We start from the raw sequence: 19,484 nt of genomic DNA on the forward strand, positions 1-19,484 counted from the left end.
ACCACTATCTGCTGTGCTCGCCTTCTATATACAGGTTTAAACTCAGACCTTGGATTTGAAAGTTTTCGAATTTGTTAGACGTCACACAAATTTATTCGCAGGTTTGAACTCAGACCTTGGATTTGTAAGCTTTCGAATTTGTTAGACGTCACACAAATTTATTCGGAATTCAAAAACTTGTGCGAACGACATCAGAAAAACATGCAATGAAATCAAATACTCGAAGGCGGCACTTTTGAGAACATTTGAAAACGATAAAAGAAAGCTTCATAAAATACAGATGGAAAATACAGATTATAAAATCGCACTCAATATCATACACATAAAATCTGGAAACACAAATACACACGGTTAAAAGCAACCATAACTACCTATAACGTGCAGTTACACCGAACGAGGGCGGGGTAGGGGTAGAATATCCACCGAATTTTGTGGCGTCCTCAATTTTCTTCTCGTGAGCTCTTTTTGCATTCCTTGTCAACCCAACAACCATGTTTCGAACCTGGCGAAGAATAATCTTAGTTTAATAATACGGAATGAGAATAATCATTTTTTATTTAACTGAGGTATAGTATGATGGGGAAGATGGGACACCTTTTCGTTCTACTTTCTCGTTTCATTTAGTAGAAAACAAAAACATTCAAAAGAATTATAAAACTGTAATCTCGCGACTCCCGTACACCGTTGTTAATTGTTTAAAATACGCTAAGATATTTGGATATTATTACCATTTTTGCATGGTCACTTTTATGCGCGTAGGTACTCGCATATTTACTCGCAAAAACAAAGTTAACACGCATAACGTCATAAGCGTCTCCTCTGCTGTAGGAGGTTGGTTGTTACTCGCATTATGCGAGTAAAGAAAAGTAAGGTGAAAGTACAGTTTTACTTTTAAGAGCCTAATCCTTTTCGGGTATTAATTTTATAGGTTTTCGTTGGTAATAGCACCATTAAAGTATTAAAACTTATTTTATAAACTAGATTTAATAATATTGCGGTAAAATAAGCTTACCCAACGTTGATACGCGCATAAACCAATGACCATGCAAAATAACGCGGTTAGCGAGTTACCATATGAGGAGTTAATGCGGATCGTTATTCGCATTAACTTTTTACCATACAAAAAGGGTATATGTCTTTAAGATGTCCCAAGAATCAAGTCTTAAAAGACACTCGTCTAAATTAAGATGAAAATGTGTCTAAATCATAGTTCTTACCTTCTTATACATTTCCACCATATCCGGCGAAGGTTGTTTCTTCATTCGTTTGTAAAGTCGATCCCTCACCGCTATCATTTCTAATATTTCTTCTGTGATCCATTCTTTGTGCTTCTGGTTCTGGTAGGGCTCGGTGGTTAGATCACTGTCACCAGAAACTGTACGCTTCGCCGGTAAATTGTTGTTGTTTTGAAAAGGCAACTGTTGCAGTGCTGATAAATAAGTTTGCAAAGACCTTGGAGACACAGAGTTTAACTCGAAGTCCCCGGGGAAACCTCTGCGGGTCGGAGAACATGGTTGGGAGGTGGAGGAAGACGAAGAAATCTCGGACGCCGCATCATCGTACAACTCCCTCGTCACCTGGCTACCTTCAAGAAAAGCACGAGATTTAAATTTGAGCATTTTCCGAATTTTAAGCACTTTTGATTCACCGTGAACTGCCGGATACTTTGAGCTCATGCTACTGCCTCCATCTGTGGACGACGACTGGTACCCAGAATCCATGGATAAACGGATTTTACAAACGTTGTCCTGGTTGTATGAAGAATGTTGCAGCGGGCTAAAATTAAATTTGGGTTACTCATAGTGCTGACAGTGCTGGTATTAACTACAACAGGAGATTGGTTCAAAGCCCGATGCTGCCACCACGGTGGTCGTATGTGACATCGGACAAATTTGCAGTCCTACATTTAAAACAAATAAAGGACCAGTCGCAAGGAGTGTGTGAACCTAAACACTTGTGTTATGCCGACTGTCGTTTACTTATATTTTTTCATTCATTTATTAGAGTGGAAGAAGACCCCAGGTTTAGCACATAAGAAATAAACACCCGCCTCTTTGTTATCGATCTTCCATCGTCGTCTTCATTATCACTGCTATTCACAGATGCTGGTACACCACTGGGGTAAGGTGAGGGTTTGATGTCCAGTAGGTGTCTATGTATATCTTCGACGATGGAATTCGGAGCCGAATCCACGGAACTATCGATGCTGGGGCTCCTAGATTTCGTTGGCCAGGTGCTTTTCGTGCAACTAAAAATGATATTTAGTAAAATCCGGTTATTCTAACGATTTCTAGCCTATAGCTTGTATAATCATCAGCCAAACAGCAAAAAATAAGAAAATCCCCAAAACATTCACCCACAAAGTATGTATACGTGGTAAAAACTCGTGTAACCGGGCACGAGGTGTATGAAACAGGACATTCGTGTAATATGATCAGTCGTTGCCCCGTCACGTGAGTGGTAATAAGTTAAAATTCTTGCGCCAAAACACGCCCAACAGTTGAATAATAAAATCTACAGTTACACACACTTACCGTTCTGCAGTTGCTGCACTAGTGATTTCACTTATAAGTGCGCCCGCCTCTTTGCTCCAGTCGTCCACCGGTTCAGCACAGTCAAAGCAAGCGGTTGGCATGTAAGACTTCATGAATAGTTTCATTGCAGCAACAAAACAATCCCGCTCATTTCGCTCCGGTTGTGCGGGAACCACATTAAATGTAGGGATCGTTTTCGTAACCAGCGGTACAGAGGACACGGCAGTTGCTGGTTGCGCAGCGGTCTTCATTAGCCCGATTTTCTGTTTATTTAAATATTTGTTTTAATTTACTATGGTAAGGTGGGGTGAGATGGGACAGATTTTAGTTTTAGGTTTCGTCCCATTTGGTATTAAACCAAAACTGCTTACATAATTATATAGCCCTATTGTCACGACTTATAGGGTTGTTAATTATTTAAACCATGGGAATTCGATGCCTACAGCATCCCATCTTACCCCAATACAAAAATACAAATGCATATGTCTATTAATTCACGTAAACACAAACTTACTTTTCACACAACATTCGCACCACAAAATATTCTTACTTTCATGCGCTCAAATTCTTGGTAAAGAAATCCGAACTGTGGCAGTTTAGCCGTTCCTTCTATGGGTGGAGGTAATGTCATGGGCATGGCTATCAGCGCAACGTCTTGTTGATTGAAACTCATTCGCTTCTGGCAGGGAGGTTGTAAAGGTGGGGCCTGTATAAAAAACTTCTGTAAGATGGCGTTTTTTTCTAATCTAGATATGCGTCAATATATTGTTAAATTTTTAATTTTAGCGTATTATGGGTATAAGTTACGTTAGTTTAAAAACGGTTGGTGTTTGGCATTGTGCGATTTTCTTTGTTATTTATTATCAAACAGCTGACAATACCTACTAAAACATCAGACCAGATGATTATTTACTATTATTATGCGCTTAATAACAACGTTTGCTTACTCGTTTATTTGGGTTAAAGTTTGAAGGATGATTTTGAAAACCTCTGTTGCCACCAGCCGGTAGCGGTTGCATTGCGGCGTATCCGCAAGATGACGCTGGTGAAGCTTCAACGTGAACGTACGTAGCTCCACGTGGTGCACTAGGACGACGGTAGGGGAGATTTTTAGATTGGTTTACTTTCGGATTGACTCGGTTATAAGGCCCGTACCCATGCTCACGGTTTCGTGGTCGGTTGTCGATAGCCATATCTGCAATGATGTGTTATCATGAGTAACGAATGCTATAGAATTCTCACTTTGAAACATGTATAGTAGGGTTGGGAAAACAAGACACCTTTTCGTTCTATTTACTCGGCCCATTTGGTACAAATAACATTCAAACAATTATAAAATCGTATCCTCACGACTTCCATAGACCGTTGTTAATGGTCTAAAAGACGATCGACCAGGATATTGGGATATTATGTGATAAAGGTGTCCCATCTCCCCCCACCCCACCATGTTTTAGCATTTATACTACTGATGGGCAAAGCGGTCAGAAGAGCCTGTATCTTCTACCCACTAGACCAAAAAAATACAATGAAAATCTCCCAACCTATTTTAATCTTAATCTTACTTGTTTTTCTTTAAAACAATGGTTCAAAAGCTTCAATATATCTTTATGTTAAGCTTTCACGTTAAAATTTCTCTGCTCGTTTTACAACAGTCTTCGGGCAAAAACCTCTTAAAACTAAAACGTGGTCAGTAAAGGTTCAATAGAAACTGATTCGTTGTGAAACACGTTGGCAGTATGATTCTTGGCCACGACACGCGGGCGGATAATTATAAGCGCCGAATTCTGAGAGTAAAACGTGTCCAGCTGATCAAAATGCGTAGAATTCGCACAGTGATGCAAAATGTTATTTATTTTTAAAACATTTTTTTAAACACCTAAGTAATTATGTTTAGAGCTCTTATATAGTGTATAAGTTGGTATTTGTAAGAAACTAATATAAAACTACACGATCTTATTTTGGTGGCCATATAAAAAAGGTGCTACTAAGTAGAGCCAATCAGCTTACCCGTTGTGCAACACCCAGTTAACTATGCTGTATTACGAAATGTGTTGATTACAAAGTAACATTCTTACCAATTACATACAAATTGAGTATATGGCCTGGGTACATTTTGTTTTGTGTGCCTTGGGTCAGCGACTCTGACAATTTCTCTGCAAGCAATTAAAAAGGAGTTGCATTATTTGCATAGATTTTCAAGAAGCAATAGTTATCAATACAATATACCGTTACAATGAGACATAATTACGTAAAATGATCGAAACTACATTTATTTCGGCTCTCATGGGAATTAGTGACTGCCATATAGAGTCACTTTCTTATTGTAAATAAGCCAATCATATATTATCGCTCTATCAAGTCGTATCTATTCAAAGCGTGAATTAAGTCCTTTCTTATTTTTTTCACTTCAATGCTGTTAATTAAGAATATCATCAATGTACTGACGCTGTGCATTTGGATTTGCAGTTTGACGTTTTATCTGCACGACATTTGCTTTGTGCAAGAAGCGGATAATAAAATGTCATCGTATTCACATGGATAAGACAATATGTTAGATTAGGGGTGACCGGTTTTAATTTAAAAAACGTCAGTTTTCGCTTGAGCTTCATAAAACATATTGTACTGCGGGGTAAGATGGTTACATTATTAGCACCTATAAACCCCATATTTCCGAATCATGTTTTAACAATCAACAACGATATTTTGAAGTTGCGATAAAAATTTTGTAAATGTTCTTTGTTTACTATACCGAAACGGTACAAATAATAGGATAAAAACGTACCATCTTACCCCACTCTACTATATTAATTCTAAATATGGTTTTTCATTATTTTCTCAAAAATTTTGACCGACTCGTTTAGAGCAATGTAAAAGGCAGTTAATAAATAGCGGATCTAGTGTTTATGTGTGCCTGCTGGTATATATTGGAGGGCGATTTCAACTGTGTTCATAAAAGCGCAAAACGCGCGTTAATAACCGGATTGGAAAATAGTGTGTATTGCGACCCTTGCAATGTCTGAACCTGCGAACATAATATCTTTCAAATACCGTTTAACGAAGTGTAATTTAAAATGTATTTGCACCTTTAGTATTTAAAAATATAGGGCAATAAATTTTTATACCGAAATTTTTTTACAGAAATAAATAATTTTGAAATATATTTTTTTTATATAACCTAAACTTAAACGAAATTCACACAAAAGACATCTATTTTAGAAACTTTTACGTATTGTATATATGTACGGCTAGTGTTTTAATTTATTTTTTTGAATGGGTCCAATTATTGTATGGTCTGGTTAAATCAGTTCAATTTGAATTAATATTAATTAACTGTCACTCAATGCCGCTTCACTAGAAGGGTATGTCCCACGAAGATTTAATACGTTTTGGCATGTTTTATTTACGAGAACCCATGGCCGACTGACTGAATATATCACTTTAATTGCCATGAACCGCTCAAATTGAATGAAATACATTTAAATAAATCTTATGGTCATAGAAACAGTTGGTAAGATTTTTGGAAGGATTTTAAACGAAATAAAAAAATAAATAAAAAATATGGTAACGTTTAAAGAAAAATGTGCTCAACCAGTTATTGGCGACTTGTTTACGCCTTACATTACTTTCCCCGTCCAAATTGGATATAATAGGATACTTTTGACTATGAGTACAAAAGCGCTAAAAGTAGACGTATTAAACCGCGCTCTTTATTTTTCATCCGTTTTAACGGTTTTTGTATGAGATAATACGTGTACGTCACTCCGAAAAGCTATTACGCCGCATCGCAAGTTCAATACTGATAATAACACCATTAGCATATAATAAAAATTAGGGCGTACGTTTTCCACTATTGTATCACTCGTCGTCTGTCGCTTTGTGTGGCACCCAATTACCATTTTCGCGTCTTTTCGCTTGGCTTATAAATGTGGCTAAGCGACATTTACCTATCACCTGCTAATTATCCCTTTCAATAGTCTACTGAGGTGCGGGCACGACCTAAGCCCCTTCTCGTTGTCACAAATCTTACCAATCAATCTTTAATCACTAATCGCCGGTTGCTTGCCGTTTATAGCGCACAGTTCTCATGAGAAACACCTGAACTTCGAATTTGCTGTCGATTACTATAGAAACAGACCATTCGCAATTTTCCATAACACGGTACCGATATTACAAAGACGTGTTTTATTGTAAATTACAACCTATGAGTTTAATATACATTGAAGTCTTATAACAAAATAAAATTGTGTATTAAACTTTAATATATCTTTGTATAAAAACTTAGGTTCTTATTTTGTAAAGCATTACTATTTACATGGGTTATACGAACATTGTGTAGAATAACAATAGTTTGGTGACAAGTATATAGCAGAGTGGGGTAAGATAGGACATGTTTACATTCACTTATCTTGTGCCTTTTGGTGGTAAACACTAAATATTTACAAGTATATAGCTGTATAGCCTCGCGACTCTAGAATAGCGCTGTTATTTGTTAAAAACACAATCAGGAAATATCGAATTTATAGGTGCTAACGGTATCCCATCTTACCCCGCAGTACTATATTTATATCCGTCAAAATTATTAAGAAGTACTAAATTTTTAATTCGGGACAACTTGTCATAAACTATCAAATGCATCACAAAAATTAATCCCTTCTCGCTCTAGGTTTTGACGACGATCGGCGTGAGAAAAAAGAAAGCTTTGAACAAGAACCATATTTGTCGCTATTGCTCGCCGTATAAAAGCCCACATCCTTGTTTCTGGTATGCGTAAAAGCTCGCCTGACTACGTCAAAAACAGGAGCTACAATTTTATTTGAAAGCTTAAAGTATTTAGGATTTTTTTAATTTATGGGTATTTTTTTAATACCTTTTTTTATTTGTACTAATTTTTTTTGTTTTTTTTAGACAAAACGTTTCCCAGAAAGCGTAGGCATTTCTACAAATATGGATGCGAAAAGTGACGTCGAGAGTGATCATCAAGAAAGAGGTTCAGACGAATGCGAAGTTGAAGTCCAAAAACAATGCAGCAATTTCTCCATCGCCAAACTTTTGAAAGAAGATAGCCGTACTACCAGTCCAAAAAACTCCCTGAACGAAGATAATCGCCAAAAGTCCCGATATCATAATTCACACCTAAAAGATGAAATATTCCGTTCTTCGCAGCAACATAATTTTGGGGAAGACAGTTTTACTTCAGATCGAAAACCGGAAAGATTGTTGCTGAAAGACAACTTAATTGGACAACTCACAAAAGCCCAATTCATGAAAGGAGCTTACAGCGAAGTTCCCTCGAAATTGCTTCAAAATCACGGTTACGGCCTCCCTGTATTTGGTACGCAAATATCTAGAGTGTTTTATCCCACGACTAGGTGCATATTAGTATTCGAAAACATATTCAACTACTTTACTTACAAATTACTGTACTGCATATATAACCATACGTATAATGATACACTTTTGTTCAGGCCATTCAAATTTTCTTGCCCCGCATTTACCGCATGCGTTATGGAACGGTGGTCTCAGTAGAAGTGGTGCTCATACCCCGAACTTTCTACCTTTCTCAATGCCAGCAAGCAAGGCAGTTGTTGGGCAATTTCTCGACAAGCAGTTGAAAGGAAGTTATAACATTTGCATCCGTGAGTACAAATTTATGTGTCGATATGTCTGTTCTTTGTTTGCGAAAGTTTTAGTATTAAAGTAGATCGGCTTTAGAATATTCCAATAAGTTTGTCAAAATATTTATCATATTAGTTAGGAGAAGATGGGATATGTTTTCATTTTATTTTTCTATCCCATTTCGTAGTAGGCCTACTGTAAAGATTAGAGTTACAGAAGTAACTGATCGCACAGACTAATGGCTCGCGACTTGTTAAAAATAACGTTGTTAATTGTTGTTGAAAACACGATCATGAAATATGGGATTTAGCTGCTAACGGTATTCATTCTTACTCCACAGTATTGTATTTAATACTTGATGTGCGTTTATTACAGCACCCGTAGCTCCTACAGACAGTAAATACGATTGGTCGCAAGATATTCGAAGAAGACTCGACCAAGACGACGACCCCAACCCTAAACAAGAAGACAAACGAATACATACAAAAGTTGCTCCGACCAAGAAAGCCAGAAAAGCAAGAACTGCTTTCACGGACGACCAGCTACAGGAACTAGAGAGCAGTTTTGAATGCAAAAAGTAAAATCAAAATTTTGCTGCAAATTTTGTAAAAAGTTATTTTTATTCATATTTTCAGGTATCTTTCTGTTCAAGATAGAATTGAATTGGCCCAAAGACTTGATTTATCAGACACACAAGTAAAGACGTGGTATCAAAACAGAAGGTTCGACATTAAATTATAAGTTTAGTAGGGGTGAGGAGATGGGAAATCTTTCTTTTCCCTTTTGATAGTAAACAAAAAAACTTTAAAAAAACACATAAAACCTTATTCTCCCGACTCCCATAGACCGTTATTGTTGATTCGTCGTTAAATAGGATCAGGATATTTGGACATTATATGTGCTAATGTTCTCTCGTCTTCCCCACCATATTATATTAGAATGAAGAAAAATTTTACCAACACGTATAATTAAAATCTGTTTATATAGATCTGGCATAATGTTAAGTACGCCGTAGGTTTTCCTAATTTCCCTTGCGTAATAGGCGCGAACGAATAAGCTGCCTAATTGGATCTTTTGAGTCACTTCGTTAAAGTGGTGGAAAAAATTATCGATGCTTTTTCTAATTTTTGTTGCTAATATGCCAATTTGTAACTGCCAACTAGCAAAATGTATAGTTTGGTCGATCAAACTCCTTAAAACCAGAATCTTATAATTCCTAGTAAACGACTCAAAAGTGTCAGGCTACTATAGGTTTTTGTCTGTGCGGTCAAATATTACGGTTCAGGTAATATTTTGAACACAATTCGAATAAGAATTATTAAGTATTTTATTAATCCTTATAAAAATCGAATGAAATATGGTTTAAAAACTTGCCAAAATTCCCATTTTAATTAACCCTATAGTTATAGCCGCCTATTTTTGTCACAGAACAAAATGGAAGCGTCAAACTGCGGTTGGGTTGGAGCTGCTCGCTGAGACGGGAAATTATGCGGCCCTTGAGCAAGTGCTGCCACAAACCTTTCCTATGTTGCAAAGACCAATGATCCAAAATATGCACCAACATTTGGGAGCTGGTAATTTTCTAATTTTTCTTTTACCTTTTTAATAGAAATGTTCCGTTCCATACACCTCGTGCCCGCTTACGAGTTACCACATACGTAATATGATTTAAATAATTCTGCAGTAGATTAATTATTTCCCGACCACCCGGATAGCTTCCCAATATTCAAAGTCACTAAATCACAACATTTTAGGTATGGAGAACAGAGCGTTACTTCCAATGTTGTGTCAGTTATACGGCCTTGGAAACCAACACTTAATACAAGTCGACGAAACGAGGAGTTCTCCAACAACAAGCGAAACCAGCATTGGAATGGATTGCAAAACGACTACTTCGTCCACAGGTAATTATTTAAAACAAAGTCAGTATAAAAATATTACTTGTATAGTAGGTAGGGTAAGATAGGACATATTTAAACTTCTTTTATTGTCCTGTTATGTAGTAAATTAAAAATATATACAGAAATATATAACCGTATCGCCGCTATTCTATAGGAGTGTTGTTTATTGTTCAAAACGCGAAAATCTGGTCTCCAGTCTTAGCCCACAGTATACACAGCCCTAATTTAAAACAGTTACAAACTCTAAAAATATTTTTTTAGCTAAATTGAATTGCTCATATACTAAATGTTTAGATGACAAAACAGAATGTTTTATTTCCAGCCCTGCCAGCCAATTAATTCGCTCAGAGATGGGACGAATATAATGAATATTGAACGTGTTTAGCTGATGTATCTGAGATTTCTGATTTCTTGTTCCAAGTATTAACATTTACTGCGTTTTATTTTTGTTAATATATTGTTTTATGTTTATTTCTTTGTTGTGTTATATATGTGCCTCGTGTTACGAAGGAGAAAATGTACGTCAAACATCAGTTATCAGAAAGTTTGACAAATGAGCTAGCATTACCATTTCAGTCTTTTTGTTGCTTTTTTATCTGGGAAAAAATAGTTATGTCTCCCCTCTTTAAAACACCACCTTCCAAATGCGAACTGCTCTACAGCGAAGTCTAGTGTTAAATAACTTGGCGGGAAGGACAAAAACGTGGTTTTCAAAATATTTTTTGATTTCATGCCTTTCACAAGCAAGAATAATTAAGTTTCTATCCATATTTACCGGATTTTGCCGATTTACGAATCCTGTTCGTGGCTACGGACTTTTTCTAAATAAGTAAAGGATTCAGTTAAGTACACGCAGTTAGGAGCCTGCTGTCAGAGCTGTTCGATATCGTAAATCTAAAAAATGTTGCTTCATAGTTCGCAGATACCTGTGAATGTGAAAATTATAAATAATAAAAATAGGCATATCATAAATATGATGCGAACACTTCCGCATACGAGGAAACGCAAACGGTAGCAGACACAGGAATAGCTTAGCTTGTTTTCAGCCCTAAGGCAACTGTTAAGGAAGGCCGCTCCACCTGAGGCTGACGTCACAACATGTTGCCCTGGGCCGTGTCAGACATAAAAGTTAAAAACAAGGCTAGCTTATAAAAAGCGCACGAAGTTGTGTTGATTTTTATTGCAATCTCAGCTCTGCACTAGCTGTTCTAACCAGGTGAGTGAATTTTCTTTCAAATTGTGTGTGAATTCACAACCTATGGTGAACGTACCGTTTTTGTTGCTGTGTTGGCAAATTGAAAATGTATGAGTATCCCGATTATATTCATGTGTTTTTTTTTAGTTTTTTAAAAACTGTTTTTTTACACATACTAGTCTGCAGAATATGGCAGGTGCACAAGCGATTTTTTTTACAAATTTTTGGGTATGCACACAATAATTTGCCATACGCATGCCAGTTAATCAAACAATAAAAAATAACGTGATGAATTAAGTAGAATTCTCTATTGTGGTTTTGAAATGTACGTTGCATGCCGATTTTTGATGATAGCACGCCCACATGTAAAAAAGTAATCGTCTTGTACGCACAAGATCTCGTCAGGAACTGCCGTACTCTGCAGACTTGGATATATGTATATATATTTATCCAAATATTAAAGCATAATACACCAGGTCAATATTAACTATCAAAACTTTTGTATTTTTTTCCCGATATTTGTATAAACAGGACATTTTATAGACGATGGAACATGTTTCATTGCTTACCATTATATATTTATATATATACAGTCAAATATTGATAATTGCTTTGTATTTGACACAGTTGGAAAAGCAGTTATTTCAAAATGCACGTCATTCAATTGTCACTTGTTCTTTTGTTTGCGGCCACTGTGTCGGGCAATGCGTTTGGATTGTCAGAAGTTTTATCGTTTATGAGATTACGAGCAAATGCTTGGCCAACACCTCATTCACCACCAAACTCTAATGGTGCAAGATCACAAGGTAAGTTATTAATTTGATTTATAAGTTGACTATAAATTGTATTTGTAAGTTGGCTGTAGCATTATAATTATAATAGCATTCATATAACTTTTAAGATATGATATAAATCCGTTAGATATGTTTTATTATCAGTGAACAGTAAAGATCTAAAATTAATGCACTAATCATAATTATCCTATTAAACCTATTCCTCTGTCCTGTTCAACGGCATATCATTTGCTTATTTTAGGTAAAGGGACCACTTTAAAGTTATAACAAAATATTGCACGGAAGAGTGTGATAATGCTGTTCTTGCCTTTGAGTTTAAAAAAACCACTTTTTTAATGTTTTTGTTTATAATATATTTTTGTATGGCTGTCAATTTTGCTAACAAGGTTACACTCATAGACAACAATACACTAGTAGTATCCATACATCATATAATGTATATATATACACTTCATTTATTCTTTCATCCATTCATTTATATACAAAATACATATACAATATTTTTCAGATAACACCACTTACTCATACACTGCATGGAGCAATTATACCACATGTGACAAAGTTTGTGGTGGTGGGCTTAAAACTAGAAGTAGGAGATGTTTGGATGACCAGGGTGTGTCGCATCACACGACGATGTGCTGGCAAAGGAGCGAGCCTTTGACCACACAACAATTGCTTAGAAATTACCTTCGTCAAACTGTAGAATCACAAACACAACCATGTAATGTAAGAGACTGTGGTAAGTAGTTAATTTATATTACTTTATTACAAAAGTTTATTTTCAAAAAAGCTTTATATTTTTAAAATAAATTATATACATACAAACTTATAAAACTATTTATTCCACAAAATTATTTTTTTTTACTTTTTTTTTAAATCTAAACAATAAAACTAATACATACATATATATATATTAAACTTGATTTAATAATATATATATATATACATATCAAAGGTTGCTATTCTTTCTTTAGCTGTATCTGAGTGGAGTGTATGGGGTGAATGCAGTCAATACTGTGGAGGTGGATGGCAGAATAGCACAAGAACATGTTTGGAGTCGGATGATCAAGAACAATGTAATTTCCAAGAAATAAGAAGAAGATCTTGCAATAATGGGCCGTGCTGTAAGTGGAACTTAATGATATTTATCATGGATTACTTGTTATCAATACATGGTTACAAATGGCTTGTTGTTCTATCGTTGTAGGCGTATGTGTCCTTGGGCAATACACTTAACGGCAATTGCTCCAACCCAGCGGCCACTAATAGGTTGTCTAAATTGTCACCAAGGCTATTCCTGAAATAAAATTAATACCCCGACCAAAAATACTGAAAAAGTTAGTTGCAATAATGAGCTGTATGGAACAGGACATCCATGGTATAATGACTGTTTTTTAACATGATTTTGACTGTTGTTTTACAAACTACTTTGTAGCAATTGGTTTGTAAAAAACAATAAAGGTCTTGTGGTCTGCTGATAGTGGTCACCCTCTTTTCCCCTTTGTGTCAACTGGCCATTAGTTAAGAAACCCGGTCCTGCATTTTTATTTTTAAGTTTAAAATCTTACACAGTACGATTGTAGGGAATATTTTTAATGTAACACTGGTTTAGCCTACTTTACAAAACAGCTCACAACTTTTAATTTTAGTAAATAAAGTTTAAATCTTAAAAATTTCTTCACTAATTTGGTAAACATGTTAAACATATAAAAACTTAAGTATTACAATACTTAAGTTATGTAATAAAGTAATTCGAATAGGTATGTGGGCTTTGAATTTCACGTTTCTTTCATTTTAAACCAATTTTTCTGTCAAATTTTTAGAGTTACAGATGTTCCTAAACTAATAATATATAGATTTGACCAAACCAATACATACATAGAAAACCTATATTTAAGTTTAATAATAAAATAACAGCTCCAATATGACATGGTAATTCATGTATTTACAAATCATTTAAGCCCCACCTTTCTATAATGTGGATTAACTTGTTGAAATTATTGAATCACCTTTCCCTTTCTAGAAAATAATGTGGCATTGGAACTGACAATTTGAAACCATAATGCTCCCCGAGTGTCAACTTGGTGTAATTAGTGGTTATTTTGAATGACAGGTTAAATAGGGCGTTGTTTTTCAGCCAGGGGCAAAATTGTTCCACTGTCATTGCTATCTTTGTTTTAAATCATAAACTAGGGATGAAACTTTAACTAATGCATAGGTTTTTTTAATCTTGTTTTGCTCGTTAACCTCTGCCAACTTGTACTGAATTCAGACATATGGGTCTGGTACTTCCCTAATATAAAAAAGAACATCAAAAAAAATTCCAAAGGGGTTTTATTCAAAAAACAGGGTATTGGGTCAACTATCCATGTTCTAAATCCCAGAACATAGTTGAGTCACGAAGTGATGTTTAGGCAAAACAGCTCCCATGGCATGTCGACGCACGCTGTAGGACCTTACCCACATAAAACAAAAAATGATATTATGAAAGCATTAACTATTTTTACCTTTGGTTCACAATTTCTGAACTAATATCTTTTTTATCGCGATAATTCAAAGTTTTTGCTTTTATGCAAAAAGTTGACAAAGACATGTCTGTATCAAAAAGTCACTAATGCAGACCCATGTAATGTTTACGTATTTTAAACAGATGAGGTTTTTAATCCATGTTTAACCAACAGTTCAACTCACTCCATGGGGAGCTTGGGGCAATTGCACTCGTGTATGTGGTGGGGGATTTAAACAGAGATCTCGACAGTGCGTACCAAACCTTGCACCGAACTCACCCGGCTATAACCATGTTGAATTTATCAAGAACAATTTGAATTCTGTGCTTGACTCTGGTGTTGGGTAGGTTTTTTGTTTCATAGGCGTCAAACCTGGGGTGGTAGGATATACAGCCCAAACATGGAATTTTGTGCCCTGCAATAATCCAGTAAACATTACAACCAATAAGTTAGATTTATTTCATAAAACTAGTGTCTATCTATCCATGCCTTTTTTTGCATTTTAAAAAGTTTAGCAGTTATGTTTTGTTGTAAAATTAAAGAATCTAAAATTTTGTGAAACTGAAAACTCCAATTTTTAGTGCATTATTTTTGTGTAGATAAACAATTCTAACAACTTTAAAAGCAATGAAAATTATGGTATAAAAAAATGCTGTCTTTTTGTTTTTTTAGTTTACTTTAATTTACTAAATGTTAAGGCATGCAATGCTATATTGTACACATGCTCCAAAATATTTTACTGATTGAAGCTCTGTGTATTGGGGTAATGGGCAAACTCTAGCCAGGGTCATGTTGCCATTGTATTTCATTCATTAAAAAATCCCACCTTGAGTGGCTGGCTTACTAAATTTCGAATTTTATTTTTAAAAAAATAATTACTTATTTTGAAATTTTCAGAAACATTGTCTCTCCAGTTGGCTCGGTTTTAAGCCCAAACGTGATATATGCGTTACATTATCTTCAAATATGCACTCAACAAACTACTGATACTGGGTTTTGTAACCAGGTCCCATGCCCCAGTAAGTAATATTACCTAGTTATATAAGAGTCAGTACGTATACTCTATTGGTCAATTTCATTTTTTTAATATGTTGCTGTATTTTTTTGTATGTCACATAAGTTTTGTTTTGATTGACTTTTATTTTAAAAGTTCAATGGTTACAAAAAAATGTGTGAAATGTAATAAAAAAATCACCCCCCAAGTTACATACAACTTTTAAACAGGCATGTAAAGTTTATGAATTAGACAGTCTATTAATTAAAATAACCCATTGTCCCACAGTGGATTTTCGCCTTATTTTTTCATTTATTCAGTTTTGGAATTTGGTTCCCAAAATTATTGCATTTAATTTGCCTAATATTTTATTTTTTAAGTCACTGCATAGGTATGCTATTGGGAAAAAAGAGATGCATGGGCCTTTGATATTTGGGCACCTTGTGCTTTAAGCAGAAAACTTGGTCAACTAAAATTTGTTGTAATCTGAAAAAATTACTAAAATTTGCTGTAATCTGAAAAAAATACTAAAATTTGTAGTGATTTAAAAAAATAAGTTATGAAAAAGTATGTTTCTACATTGCAATATTACATTAATACCAGGCTTACTGTTTCTAACCAACCAAAACAACCAATTCTTTTCAGGTTGTCCATTCAACCAGCAATACTTCACTTGCAAACCATGTAACCAGGAATGTAGGAGACAGACAAGTGTTTCAAACACTTTATCAATTGACTTGATGAGATTGCTCGGTTCATTAACTGGTTGTTCCAATGGTTGTGAAGCAGGGTGTGGATGTCCAGTCCTTACTCCTCATCTTGGTCAAGATGGTCGCTGTTATACGTAAGTATGAATACACTGTATTATACCAACTGAGCCTTGGCAGAGTGGTCAACGCGCCTGTCTCCCACCTAGAGCCCTAGAGGTAATGGGTTCAAGGCTCTTCGCTGCTACCATTGTGGGAGTATGTGTCCTTGGGTAAGCCAATTAACAGCAGTTGCTCCAATCTTACTGATTGGTTGTTGCCAGTCATACAAAAAAAAACACTTGTCCATAGAGTTATATACATGGTAACTTGTAAGCCCACACAAGGTGTATGGAGCATAACACCCATGTTATAACAACTTTCTTTGCCCCGGCATGTGGGGGTAAATAAGCCATCTTCATTCATTTTAGGTTTCTTATCTTTGGCTTTATCCTCTATTTTTTAGAAATTTGTTTTTATTGTAATTTTTTTAAGCTAAGTTAATAACAAAAGTTTTTTTTCTGTTTCTTCCCAAAGCTTTGAAAGCCAATGTCCAATCAATCAAGGAATTCGCATCATAACTAACGGTGCTCGTGGTCAACCCTTTCAAGTCACCATACCTCCAATACTCAACTCTCATTCAACTGTATTTCACTATCCAACAAGAACAACAACAACAACAACACCCGCAACAACAACAACAACACCTGCAACAACAACAACAACTGCTCCAAGCAAACCAACTTGCACTCCTAATGTTTTAATAGCTACACGGCCAGGATATATACCTTGTGGTAAGCACAGTTGTAATAACAGTTCACTGAGTTAAGTGTATTTAAGATAATGGGTCAAATCTGGCCTAAAATTTTAAATTATATTGTATAAGCTTTTTTAATATGGAAAGAAGCATGTTTCAGCCTTGTAAGTGAAACAAATATGCTGTACAGTGTACATGGTCACTCCTGTTTAAAAAATAGGTGTGAAGTGTCACCCCTGACATAGTGAAAAACCTTTGAGGCAGGTACAATTCAAGAGAAACATACCTTTTAAACAAATGCAATTTATTGGTTGTGTTTACTGATTAAAACAATATCGTAAATTCTGCAACAGGCCTGTGGCTCGAGGTTTGGCACGTATGGCCCCAGGCACCCCTAAGGTTATAACTAAATTTTGACCATAAAATATATACTTATAAACTTATATTTATTCTATTAATTCTGGGTGTATAGATTGTGAAGGGGACTTGGTTGTACAAGCATGCCATGCATTACCAGACACATCATGTCCGGTTATTTGCAGTGTACAGAGTAAGTGGTTTCTTTATTACATTTCAAGCTAATAACACCAATCCTATGTAAAATTATCATTTATTAAACATTGGTTTTACTTTTTTCTCCCAAACTGACTTTCTTTAATATTAGGTTTTTCTTTTTTTCTCAAACTCTTATTTTATAAGTTTGCACAACATGAAATTCTTTTCAAATTATGTCTATTTTAAGACAATCCACATCAGTTAGTTAGTGTATGCCCTCGGCAACATTTTATTTTGAATTCCCTAATCTTCAATTCTTAACCAACTTTGACAAAGAATAGAAACAAATACATGGTTTTAACATTGTGACTTTTTTCAAGCACTGTCGTGTCCGGCTATATCAAATGTGAGAAAATCTGAATGTCCAACTGCAAATAACTGTGACCGTGACTCTATGTGTGCCATTGGATATTTATGCTGTGCTACCTCATGCGGTAGGCAATGTGTCAGAGGTAATGGTAAGTAATGTTTTTAATTAAATAAATGCAACTCATATTACCATGGGGTAAGACGGGATAACGTTACCATCAAAACCCCATATTTCCTAACCAAGTTTTTAACTATTAACAACGCTTTTAGATCCGCGCTGCTATGGTTGTATAATTCCATAAATGTTCTTTGTTTACTAATTTTATTCCCCATTAATAGTACTACGGTTACCAAACTCTAATAATGTCTTAACGAATAATAGACAAAACGTGGAAAAACATTAACGTTTTATATACCAGATCAGTTGATAAAATACTATTTTACATTAAGCCTGGTAGCAGAAGTAACAAAATACATTTGTTTTAAATATAATGACATATTTGTGCAAAATCTAAGTTTAAAAAACCTTGCAACTGATGGAACTTATGGTAGGTGGGGGAAGATGGAACGCCCTTTCATTCTATTTTCTTGTACGTTTAGTGGAAAACAAAGAGCATTTATTATAAAACTTAATCCTCATAATCCGATATACCATTGTTATTTGTTTAAACCACCTTAAGCTCGTTTGGATAGGGTGTGTTAAAGGTGTCCCACCTTCCCCACCCTGCTATATATATAATTTATCTACGTTTTAGTAAAATCTGACGTGCAACAATTTTGCTGTTTTTAGGTCAACTGGGAAAATAGGCCACATAGTTAAAACCGTTGGTGTCACTGCAAAGCTTCGTAGTTCTGTAGCTGATTCAGCATCGCCTAATAAACCTGCATCACGTACTAACAATGTATTTATTTTGAAATGTATTACAGCGTTTATAAAATTATAGTACACGCCTTTCATTGTGCCGACTTATTTGTTATATGTGAAGTATTCATGAACAAATAAAATTCGAGTAGAATGAATTTCACCTTTTTATTTCCCGGCAGAACGACTATGGTGGTTAAAAAATGGGTTCTATATTTCATACACTTTCTGTATCTTACGAGTTACTATATACGTATGTAACTTTGCGCGTGAATGTTTTTTTCTGTACATGGCTAGCAATTTGCACGACCACTAAGTTGGAGCAATTACGTGTCTTGCCCAAGGATACATTTTTTTTATTTTAAGCCTGAATAAATGAATGTAACTTACTTTATCCTCACGTGGCCGGAAAACGACAGTTGTTATCGCGCAACATGTTACTTTGTGGGTAAATATTTGTTTGGCTTTTTCCTTTTTTATGTATATAGCTAATAATTTAGACAACTCTCTAGTGTTGCCTAATCATTACCACACGTTTATCTCGAATAACTTGCTAAAGGGCATATTGGTGGCCGCATCAACCTAGAAAATAATATTTTGTGTTAGATACGCCCGCTGTACTGTTACATTATAAACACGACAATGTATTTGCATAACTGTGGCAGCCAAAGGCAAAATGTTTTTCAGGTCATACCACAGAGTAAACCAAAGCAA

General features: G+C 35.3%; 3 protein-coding genes across 6 annotated transcripts; 2 read left to right on the top strand and 1 right to left on the bottom strand.

Moving 5' to 3' along the window:
- Positions 1-137: 137 nt before the first annotated feature.
- On the bottom strand, positions 138-4,261 carry LOC149727800 (uncharacterized). The gene is made up of 8 exons (XM_089889272.1): positions 4,097-4,261; positions 3,482-3,729; positions 3,085-3,240; positions 2,535-2,797; positions 2,051-2,248; positions 1,649-1,776; positions 1,218-1,585; positions 138-502 (listed from the first exon to the last, which is right to left on the bottom strand). The coding sequence occupies exons 2-8, from the start codon at positions 3,725-3,727 to the stop codon at positions 368-370; spliced, it is 1,494 nt and encodes a 497-aa protein (XP_089745398.1). The 5' UTR covers positions 3,728-3,729; positions 4,097-4,261; the 3' UTR covers positions 138-367.
- A 3,156-nt stretch (positions 4,262-7,417) lies between these two features.
- Positions 7,418-10,522, top strand: LOC149727801 (uncharacterized). Of its 2 annotated transcripts, none has more exons than XM_089887506.1 (7): positions 7,418-7,866; positions 8,000-8,170; positions 8,526-8,727; positions 8,786-8,872; positions 9,579-9,724; positions 9,905-10,054; positions 10,346-10,522. In XM_089887506.1, the coding sequence occupies exons 1-7, from the start codon at positions 7,479-7,481 to the stop codon at positions 10,414-10,416; spliced, it is 1,215 nt and encodes a 404-aa protein (XP_089743632.1). In that variant the 5' UTR covers positions 7,418-7,478; the 3' UTR covers positions 10,417-10,522. The 2 variants fall into 2 exon arrangements, with proteins under 2 accessions (XP_089743632.1, XP_089743633.1); XM_089887507.1 differs by having other exon boundaries at positions 7,419-7,866; positions 10,374-10,522.
- A 544-nt stretch (positions 10,523-11,066) lies between these two features.
- LOC149727802 (uncharacterized) lies at positions 11,067-18,928 on the top strand. Of its 3 annotated transcripts, none has more exons than XM_089887504.1 (11): positions 11,067-11,267; positions 11,874-12,052; positions 12,549-12,779; positions 13,015-13,164; positions 14,722-14,890; positions 15,445-15,566; positions 16,187-16,385; positions 16,825-17,081; positions 17,517-17,594; positions 17,920-18,051; positions 18,699-18,928. In XM_089887504.1, exons 2-11 carry the CDS (start codon positions 11,896-11,898, stop codon positions 18,713-18,715), a joined length of 1,512 nt encoding a protein of 503 aa, XP_089743630.1. In that variant the 5' UTR covers positions 11,067-11,267; positions 11,874-11,895; the 3' UTR covers positions 18,716-18,928. The 3 variants fall into 3 exon arrangements, with proteins under 3 accessions (XP_089743630.1, XP_089743631.1, XP_089743628.1); XM_089887502.1 differs by having other exon boundaries at positions 11,072-11,267; positions 17,920-18,057; XM_089887505.1 differs by lacking the exon at positions 18,699-18,928 and having other exon boundaries at positions 17,920-18,065.
- Positions 18,929-19,484: the final 556 nt, after the last annotated feature.

Source organism: Ciona robusta, chromosome 11 (assembly GCF_009617815.1).
Source record: "Ciona robusta chromosome 11, ASM961781v2".
Lineage (NCBI taxonomy): Eukaryota > Metazoa > Chordata > Ascidiacea > Phlebobranchia > Cionidae > Ciona > Ciona robusta.

Bases quoted from the DNA above. Each gene is read 5' to 3' on its own strand.
- LOC149727800 (XM_089889272.1), bottom strand. From the start codon at position 3,727: ATGGCTATCGACAACCGACCACGAAACCGTGAGCATGGGTACGGGCCT. The intron at 2,798-3,084 runs GTAAGAATATTT...TTAAATAAACAG, and splicing joins AAGAATTTGAGCGCATGAAA to AAAATCGGGCTAATGAAGAC. The intron at 1,586-1,648 runs GTGAATCAAAAG...CTTTTCTTGAAG, and splicing joins AAAGTATCCGGCAGTTCACG to GTAGCCAGGTGACGAGGGAG.
- LOC149727801 (XM_089887506.1), top strand. From the start codon at position 7,479: ATGGATGCGAAAAGTGACGTCGAGAGTGATCATCAAGAAAGAGGTTCA. The intron at 8,171-8,525 runs GTGAGTACAAAT...CGTTTATTACAG, and splicing joins AAGTTATAACATTTGCATCC to CACCCGTAGCTCCTACAGAC. The intron at 8,873-9,578 runs GTTCGACATTAA...TTTTTGTCACAG, and splicing joins ACGTGGTATCAAAACAGAAG to AACAAAATGGAAGCGTCAAA.
- LOC149727802 (XM_089887502.1), top strand. From the start codon at position 11,896: ATGCACGTCATTCAATTGTCACTTGTTCTTTTGTTTGCGGCCACTGTG. The intron at 13,165-14,721 runs GTAAGTGGAACT...TTTAACCAACAG, and splicing joins TTGCAATAATGGGCCGTGCT to TTCAACTCACTCCATGGGGA. The intron at 14,891-15,444 runs GTAGGTTTTTTG...TGAAATTTTCAG, and splicing joins GTGCTTGACTCTGGTGTTGG to AAACATTGTCTCTCCAGTTG.